The sequence below is a fragment of the Limulus polyphemus genome, unplaced genomic scaffold (genome assembly GCF_000517525.1).
Source record: "Limulus polyphemus unplaced genomic scaffold, Limulus_polyphemus-2.1.2 Scaffold5337, whole genome shotgun sequence".
NCBI classification, from domain to species: domain Eukaryota; kingdom Metazoa; phylum Arthropoda; class Merostomata; order Xiphosura; family Limulidae; genus Limulus; species Limulus polyphemus.
Genome location: NW_013670947.1, coordinates 43,797 through 53,841, shown reverse-complemented (window position 1 = coordinate 53,841; position 10,045 = coordinate 43,797). Strand labels below are relative to the sequence as shown.

The 10,045-nt window shown below is 33.9% G+C and overlaps 1 protein-coding gene across 1 annotated transcript in view; it reads left to right on the top strand.

Moving 5' to 3' along the window:
• The window catches only part of LOC106472437 (mitogen-activated protein kinase kinase kinase 4-like), a 33,802-nt gene that overhangs the window by 8,560 nt on the left and 15,197 nt on the right, over window positions 1–10,045 (top strand). Inside the window, exons 4-5 of the mRNA XM_022401007.1 lie at window positions 194–300; window positions 5,622–5,801. Coding sequence (XP_022256715.1) covers window positions 194–300; window positions 5,622–5,801 — 287 coding nt within the window. The remainder of the gene's footprint in view (window positions 1–193; window positions 301–5,621; window positions 5,802–10,045) is intronic.

The window sequence follows — 10,045 nt, the reverse complement described above, 5'->3', positions numbered from 1 at the left end:
TTTTAATAACTGTAAACATTTTACATGTTCAGAGTTGTTAATAATTTAAACACACACACACACACACACACATATATATATATTTAGGATTATTAATTTCTTACCTTATCATTAATATACATATATTCTCTGTTCCCTTATCAAAGATTTTATCATCGTACCAAAAAGTGATTTTTTTTTATCTGTTTCAAAGCATATATGGCTCCAGAAGTATTTACACGCAACATAACAGAAGGCCATGGTAGAGCAGCTGATATTTGGAGTGTGGGCTGTGTTGTTCTGGAGATGAGTTCAGCTCGTGTAAGTTCGATTTTAGGAATGAACCATAATGAAAAGAATGAATTTTGCAAGGTCTTGCCCATGTTGCCATTCAGGAACTCCAGTTTATTTTTGGTATTACACATGTATTTATGATGACATCAATAATTTTTGTCAGTAAATATTTTGTTTCAGTAGGTAAAACTTGTCATTCAGCAACAAGTTTTTATTATCTTAAATATTTTAATAAAATAGTAGAAGTTACATCAAAATCTGCTGTTGATTAATTGAACATCCTTTGATAAGTCTTTTTAAATGTTTACCAAGCACATTTAAGTTAATAAAATGTTAATTTTGTCCATGCTCATTTCATCATGAACCATTCCATTTTTCTCAGCATTGTATTTGATTCTTCTGAACTCTTCATACATTTTCTTAAATTTCATTTCTTTTGTTTGTTTTAAAATCCAAGTTTTTTCCCATCTCAAAAGTATTTTTTTGAATATTTTTCTGAGCCATGTTTCAAACCAAAACCTGCTTTTTGCTGATATGTTGGAGCATCCTTTGGTAAATTTATGTAATACTCTTGACCAGGCAAACTTAGGTTATTGAAATGTTAGTCTTTTCCATTCTCATCTTGTCAGTCTGGTTAATATGAACCATATCATTTTTACCTATGATATATTTTATTTTTCGAAACTCTTCATGCTTTTTAAATTTCATCTCTTCTTGTTTCTTGAAAATTATAAGATTTTTTTCACATTTCCGTTTAATATAGTGAACTTTTATTTATTTTTTTTCTGAGCCATGTTTCAAACATTTTGGACAAGCAGAGCTGTAAGTACATATTCAAAATGCCAGTTTGCTATCTTGTTTGAATTTATCAAATTTTTATCTTCAGGCTCTTGCCTTATGTGTAGTGGATATTCTAGACCCAAGTGGAAAAAAAGTCTTTAAAGAATAAATGTAGCACTATGTACAGGTGTATCTTGGCTTTAAATTTACTACCTGCTTCAAGCTTAAAATTACAGATGTCACATGGGTGTTTTGAATCCTTCCACCCCTGCCTAGGTTTTGAATGAATAGTGAGGAAAACTTGATAGCCAGGAAATCATAGGAAACCAGCCTTACATAGAACAAGGTTGTATCATTATTTAATCATTATGTGGTATTAATTACTCTGTCTTTACTTGATAGAGTGGAAAAGAACATGAGATAGAAATGTTGATACAAGTTTCTGCTCCCAGCTTAAATTTATTGTAAAAGATTCTAATGGGAGAGGATATTCTGAAAGTAAAAAGACGATTATAGATATCTTTTATTACTTACATTTGTATTTAGCTTGTGAGCAGCATATATTCCATAGATTCATTTATTATTTTCTTCATGTGTCATTAGTATAGGAGTTTAAATTGGCCATCCTGGCTTTGATAAAGGATGATGACCATTGGAAGATACAGTCTTATTTAATTTTCTAGTTTATTAACTATTTTGGTTGAGACAGAAGTTGAACAACAAAATGTTTCATACACTCACAAATGTTCCAATGTTTGGATAAAATGTAGCCTGTGCCTTTTCTAAAAGTACTTATGGCATCTCCAGTTTCCTTTTGATGGTTTTATAGTACAGATGCTTCATTACACCTGTTTCTGTATCTTACTCTCATCATGTGTCTACAAGAAAGTCTTACTGATTAATAGATTAGTTTAGATTATCTGGGAATAATGGATGAAATAGCTCTGTACTGTGTATTCTTTCATCATTCAGAAAGTAATTCATGATTATCTTCTTAAAATAGTTTAGTTAGATGTGAAGAATTAAGTATTATTTCTTGTATACAAAAGAATGAAATTATTGGAAAATTATTAACGTAAGCTAGATCAAATCATTTTACTTCATACACAAAAAAGGTGAATATGTTGGGAGACTATCCAAATAAAAAGAAACATAATAGTAATGTGAGATAGTATTTTGTCATAATAATAAAAAAAAATAATGATTTCTGAGATTATACAAGAGGTATAAACATTCTTTTCTCTTGCACCATATCCTATTTGTTACTGTGGTATTGTAATTGAGATGATTTTACACTGAGGATTAAGAACTATAAAATTATAATTAAAATTAATTGAGCAGCCTTTGCATAATATTAGAACCCAAGCCATTTATCAGAGTGTAAACCTAAATTACAGTAAGTACCTTTAACAATCTAGATGTAAACATGCATGTCAGACAAGTACAATAATACCTGTAGCAAACTAGATGTAAACATGTGTGTCAGATGAGTGCAATGAATACCTGTAACAGTCCAGGTGTAAACATGTGCCAGACAAGTACGATAAGTACCTGTAGAAGCCCAGATGTAAATATATGTGCCAGGCAAGTACGATAAGTACCTGTAGCAATCTTGATGTAAATATATGTGCCAGGCAAGTACAATAAGTACCTGTAGCAATCTTGATGTAAATATATGTGCCAGGCAAGTACAATAAGTACCTGTAGCAATCTTGATGTAAATATATGTGCCAGGCAAGTACAATAAGTGCCTGTAGCAATCTTGATGTAAACATGCATGTCAAACAAGTACAGTAAACACCAGTAACAATCCAGATGTAAACATATGTGTCAGACAAGTCCAATAAGTATCTGTACCAATCCAGATGTCAACATATGTGCCAGACAAGTACAATAAGTATCTGTACCAATCCAGATGTAAATGTGTGCCAGGCACGTACAATAAATATCTGTACCAATCCAGATGTAAATGTGTGCCAGGCACGTACAATAAGTTTCTGTACCAATCCAGATGTAAATGTATGCCAGACAAATTGTACTTGTCTGGCACACATTTACATCTGGATTGGTACGGATACTTATTGTATTTGTCTGGCACACATTTACATCTGGATTGGTACAGATACTTATTGTATTAGTATCCGTACCAATCCAGATGTAAATGTGTGCCAGACAAGTACAATTAGTATCTGTACCAATCCAGATGTAAATGTGTGCCAGACAAGTACAATAAGTGTCTGTACCAATCCAGATGTAAATGTGTGCCAGACAAGTACAATAAGCACCTGAATGAGCATGTGAAAAACAGGCATAGTAAGTATCTATAGTGATGCAGATATAAACAAATACTGCAGTATATGTAGTTGTATGACATAGCAGTGAACATGTGCGAAACAGGCATAGTAAGTATCTATAGTGATGCAGATATAAACAAATACTGCAGTATATGTAGTTGTATGACATAGCAGTGAACATGTGCGAAACAGAAGATACTGCAATTATTTATGGTGATATGAATTACAAACTAGTAAAGTGACATATTTCTGATATTGTTTAATAAAATATTTAACTTTATTCAATTAATTACTTCTGTTGTATAATGATGGTCTGTATTTTGATTTACTTGATGTCAAAAAAGTTACATAGTTTTTAGTTAATTAGGGAAACCTTTCTCAATACAGAAAACTGTAAATTAAAGGTAGAGATAATAGTAGGTTTAATGTTATTTTGTGCATATTGCTATTTATCTACCTAAATTCTTATATTTTGTAAATACAAAATACCTTAATCTACTATGTAAATAACATTTAAAATTGATCTGAGTAATTGAGAACAGCTTTTTACCATTTTATCTATGCTTGTATTTACACATTTTCTAATAGTGTCCTTTGTTTTTAGTATAATATTCCTGCCCTCCACCCTTAATCTTGATACACCAAACAATGTATACATAAACTAATGTAAAATAAAATAAATAAATATGTTAAATAAAAATGAATGTGTGTGAGTGTTAAGATTTGATTAATTTTGAGTTTCATTATCTTTCAGCAGTTTGTACAGTAATTTACTATTTAACAATATATAATGTTATGCAATACATTAATTGTTCATAGGTGATTAATATCAGCACTATAAAACAATAATGAACTTAATATAAACCGGAAACAATATAATAAAATTGAAACTCAAAATTATGCCTCTGTTATCATTCCTTGTTGTCATCCTTAAGTCATAAAGGGTAATGTCTGTGGTCATAGCACCTAAATGCATTGGGGATATTCCATCTATCAGGCAAAATCCAAATACTGATGTAAAACTTGCCAGAAACAAAGGAGAATCAGTTAAGGGTTAGGAATTGAGTGCTTGAACCCACAAGGTCTCAACTCAAACTGACTTTTGCTGTCTGCAGCCATTTGTAAAACTCCCAGTGTCCACCCTTTTAATTGATGTTATAAATAATAATATAATATTTTTATAATATAACTAAGCCACCCTTTATTTCTACAGAACTTCCAACCTCCACCCTTGTATTTGATAGTATAAATTATGTTAATCAAAATAATAAAAGATCCTTACCATTCAAGCATAAACCAGGTGAGCTGAGACAAGCCCATCTATCTGAAGTTGGTCTGCCCGCCCTGGTATACTGAACTATTCTAAAAGTGACAATTAGCTACTGAAACCAAGTAACTAATGCCCTCTAAATTTTCCATAATTTTTCATATAGTTTCATATTTATTATAAAAAAGTAAACAAAAAAAATGTTAATAAACCAGTCATGATAACCATTATTTTTAAGTTTATTTCTAAATAAATTAATATTATGCAAAAAGAAATTACTGTTATTACAAACTGTTAAAAATCTTTTTAATTGGAATGTAATAATCCCTTTTAACAATACCGACGGAACAACTGTTAGGGGTGGGTAAACCAAGGATGGAAAAATCAAATTCCCTTCTCTTATTAAAAATAATAAACTCTATACTGCTTTCTGCTAAATTAATGTCTATATCTAAATATTGAGCTTGTGTACTACTGTTATTACTTCTTTTTATTATAAGCTCTATTAACTACATTATTCTTGGATCAAAATTCAGCTTATAAATTTTACTTCATCTTAAGAGTACAGTAGAATTGATGTCTCTTCAACTATTTAAATGTCCTCCATTCACTTCAAAAACAAACTTAGGAGGACAGACAGCAGCACAAAGCATTATCTTCAGTGACATGTATCACATAATGTTAATTATGGTTTTTTGTTCAAGTATTAGCAATGGGTAGTCGTAACAAGTATACTAATCAACAAGTGAATGAGCTCTAACAGTAAATTCTCACTTCTACTGAAATTCTTAATAATTTCACATTGTAAGTAGATGCTGTATGAAGGTCACCTTGGAGTGTCATTTATATTTTTTGTTGTTGTTTAAAGTGTTTCATAGATGTTTTTGCTCACTTGTACAAAGCTGTAGGTTATATGGTTCTCACACCACCAAACATAAATTGTGTGGCCTGATACATATAACATTGTTCAGGTAACCAATGAAATGTGATGATTTTGTATTTCACAGAGACCTTGGCATGATTTGGAAAATAGCTATCAGATTATGTTTCGCGTAGGCATGGGAGAAGTTCCAGAAATTCCTGACAGTCTTAGTGAAGAAGGACAAGATTTCTTGGACCACTGCCTACAGCATGATCCTCAAAATCGTTGGAGTGCAAGCCAACTTCTGGACCATCCATTTACTAAGGTAGGATAAATCCCAGCTATTGACAAAACTTGCTTTAAAGTGGAAAAAAGTTTTGATCTTAGAGTTATTCCCAATTACAAAGGAGGGTAAACTTACTGCACCCTTCCAGTTCAGTAACTTAAAATATGTTGAAAAGTATTATTTTCATTTAATCTTTTTTTTTATATGACTTGGTGCAGGAGCTGCAATTATTTTGATTGTTATATTTCTGTTACAAATTTAATTGAAATATCTTTAAAAGTAATGGTTTTTACTGATTTAAGTACTATGATACAACTTTATTTTAATCTGATGTTGTTCTTCTCCTGAAGGTTAACAGTTATTGTCATTAAAGAAAAGCTGTGTTAGCTGATATAAATAAGCTTAGTGGTAGCTAAAAACTTAGAACATTTAACTAAACTGTACTGTTTTCTCTTACCTGACTACAAGATAACAAGACAAACTAATTGTTAACAGTGATGAACAAAATATTTATAAGGTAACACACTTAGTTTTTAATCATATGAATACTTATGAAATACAATAAAATATGTATTATACATAGTGGCACAACTAAGCCTCATGGGGCTCATGAAGCAAAATTCCATGGGGGGCCCCTTAACTCATAGTTGTTAACTATTATGTGTGTGTGTGGGGTAGGGGGGGGGCTGTTGTAGTTGTGCCTGTGTTTTACGCTGTAAAGCAAAGTATTGTGTGGTTTATATAGTAAATTTGTATGGTCTAATAAACTGTGTGAAATGATTCTCAGAAAAGCCAGATAAACTAAATGTACATGGTGATGACTAGAATACTTACATGCTGGATAAACTAAATGTACATGGTGATGACCAGAATACTTACATGCTGGATAAACTAAATGTACATGGTGATGACCAGAATACTTCCATGCTGGATAAACTAAATGTACATGGTGATGACCAGAATACTTACATGCTGGATGAACTAAATGTACACAGTGATGACCAGAATACTAACATGCTGGATAAACTAAATATACATGGTGATGACTAGAATACTTACATGCTGGATAAACTAAATATACATGGTGATGACTAGAATACTTACATGCTGGATAAACTAAATGTACACAGTGATGACCAGAATACTTACATGCTGGATAAACTAAATATACATTGTGATGACCAAAATACTTACATGCTGGATAAACTAAATAATGTAAGTACTCTGGTCATCACCATGTACCTGGATAAACTAAATGTACATGGTGATGACCAGAATACTTACATGCTGGATAAACTAAATGTACATGGTGATGACTAGAATACTCACATGCTGGATAAACTAAATGTACATTGTGATGACTAGAATACTTACATGCTGGATAAATTAAATATACTTGGTGATGACCAGAATACTTACGTGCTGGATAAACTAAATATACATGGTGATGACCAGAATACTTACGTGCTGGATAAACTAAATATACATGGTGATGACCAGAATACTTACATGCTGGATAAACTAAATGTACATGGTGATGACCAGAATACTTACATGCTGGATAAACTAAATATACATGGTGATGACTAGAATACTTACATGCTGGATAAACTAAATGTATATGGTGATGACCAGAATACTTACATGCTGGATAAACTAAATGTACATGGTGATGACCAGAATACTTACATGCTGGATAAACTAAATATACATGGTGATGACCAGAATACTTACATGCTGGATAAACTAAATATACATGGTGATGACCAGAACACTTACATGCTGGATAAACTAAATGTACATAGATTAATGACCAGGATATTTGTATGGTTAAACTAATTAAATCTGTATAGATTGACCAGATTTTTTGTATGGTATTAGATAGAGATCGAACAGATAATGCTTTGACCAAATACTGAATTTCTTTGGCTTAATAACCAATTACTATTGCTGGTCACATTTTGAATATCCACGTCGTTTCAGAGTTTTTTAATTTCACACGACATTGGCTCACAGAACATAGAGATTTACAATGTACTGCTTCCGATATGGTACACTACCTCTACTCACATAAATAGCTATTATCATCCAGTGCTGCCCTCTATGTGCAAAAAATTGTTTACATGTGCCACAAGCCTTCTATCTCCCCTCCATTAGAATTGATTGATTCCAATGCATCAACTCTCCACCAATAGAAGTGCGACATACTCTCATGATGCATGTGACTCCCTTTATTCCATTGTATTTAACTATCACTTCTCATTTGGCAGGTGTTTTTTGCTTTTCATGTGCTTTGCACTCATAAATTTAATAGTTTCAATTCTGAAGTGGGATTTCTTTGGTATTTTTTTTTATTATTATTATATTGAAAACCCTTTTTACCTTAACTTAGTTTCCCAGTCCTTATTTTTTTTTCTCACATTTGCATTTCTCTATCAAACATTTTTGTTTGTTTCATATTTCTGAAAAGATTTCTGAGGTTTATGTTACCACTTCAGGTATCATACCTCCTACAAGCACACTTTCACAGGCGGCAGCTGGGGGTGACCCGTCGTTGGATGTATCAGTGATTATCTGCCAAGAGACTGATCATTATATGGGTCAACCCCATTCTCCTGAACAAGCCAAGCCTGTTTGGGTCAATGAAAATTTTGATAGCCTTTTTTCACCTCCGAATTTTGCCCTGTCTTCCTATGCCCAACCTGCAGAATCAGCTAGGCCTAATACATAATTTTGAGACATGATTTCTCAGGTATGGGTGTTTTATCGATTTCCCCGATTTCCGTCCTTCTTTGTTGCATGATAGTTCTTCCTCTCCATATTTAGTTTTCCACCCTCCCCAGATATTAGGGTTCATAATGAGCAGTTTGTTTCACAATTAGTAGAGGGTGCCAGCATGCCTCGCCCTCCATAAGCTAAAGTGGAGTGGTGTGGAGTATGTGTATCAACACACTATCCTTTGCTCTTTGGTAGCTTGTTTGTCACAGTCTGAACCATGACAAGCCCCTATTCCTGTTTCAGTCCTTTTTAACCCTTACCTGTTCCTCCCCCTAGGGGGTTCCTCACCTTGTCATTTTAATAATGGCTGGAGACGGCTTAAATGGGTAATGAAGAAAAAGTTTAATATAAGTTTAACATGACAGCAAATGTACAACGTTTTGACAAGGTTTTGTCATCATCAGGTACTTGTCATTTTATTAAACATAGATGGGCACAATGCCAACAGTATCGGTGACTACCCAGTGGGTTTTAGTATGGTGGGAGATCGATTATGCGAATTTGTTCACCTTTGGCAATCTTTCACCACAGATCAGAGGGTTATTCGTTTTTTTCTCAGAAAGACTTGTCCTCCTTTGTCTCAATTACACATTTCCTTCCCTATGCCTTGGGATCCTCTCACCTGCCAGTCTGTCAGAGGCAGAGCACAACCTTTTGTCTGAATAGGCCAACAAACCTGTTCATCATTTTTCTCCAATCTGTTCATTGTCCCCAAGAAAACCAGAGACTGACAGCCTGTGATAGATTTGTCCCACCTCATTTAATTTCTCAGTTTACCCCATTTTACCATGGAATCATTTCTCACCCTCAGGTGGACTTTTTCTCCAGTTTTGTGGAGGATGTTTGATGTTATGAATGGTTACTTGCATATCCTGATACCTTCGGTTTGTTCATCATGGGGTGGTTTATCAGTTTTGTGCATTGCCCTTCAGACTTGCTTCGGTCCCATATTTCAGAGTGTTTGCTCATCTCCTACGTGCTCTTGGGTTGTGCTTTCATCACTATATGGACAACTGGCTACTGTTAGCTCATTCCAAACAGGAGTGTGCCCATCACATTCATCAGCTGCTCCAGGAGGTGGCTCGAGTAGGCTGGTTATCAAATTGGAAAGTTCATTCCTTCAACACCCATCTCAGTCGTGCCCAACCTTCTCTTCTTAGACTTCATTCTGTGGAGCTTTCAGTTCTCCATGCTCTTACTGCTCCCTCCATTACAGCTCACGAGGTTCTATCGCTTTTGGGGATTTGGTCTTACATTGCAGCATTTATCTCCTTAGGTGGTGCTCATATGCTGGCTCTTCAGTGGGCTCTTCTCAACAAGTAGAATCTTGCACGGGATCCTTTGCAGGCTCTTAATACCCTTCCTCCTACCCTAGTTGATGATCTGCAATGGTGGTTGAACAAGACTTAGATGTTGGCAGATGTCCCGCTTTCTCCTCCTCCAGATTTACACATTTTCATGGATGCATTCCTTTAGAGATGGGGGACATGGGTTGATCAACAAGA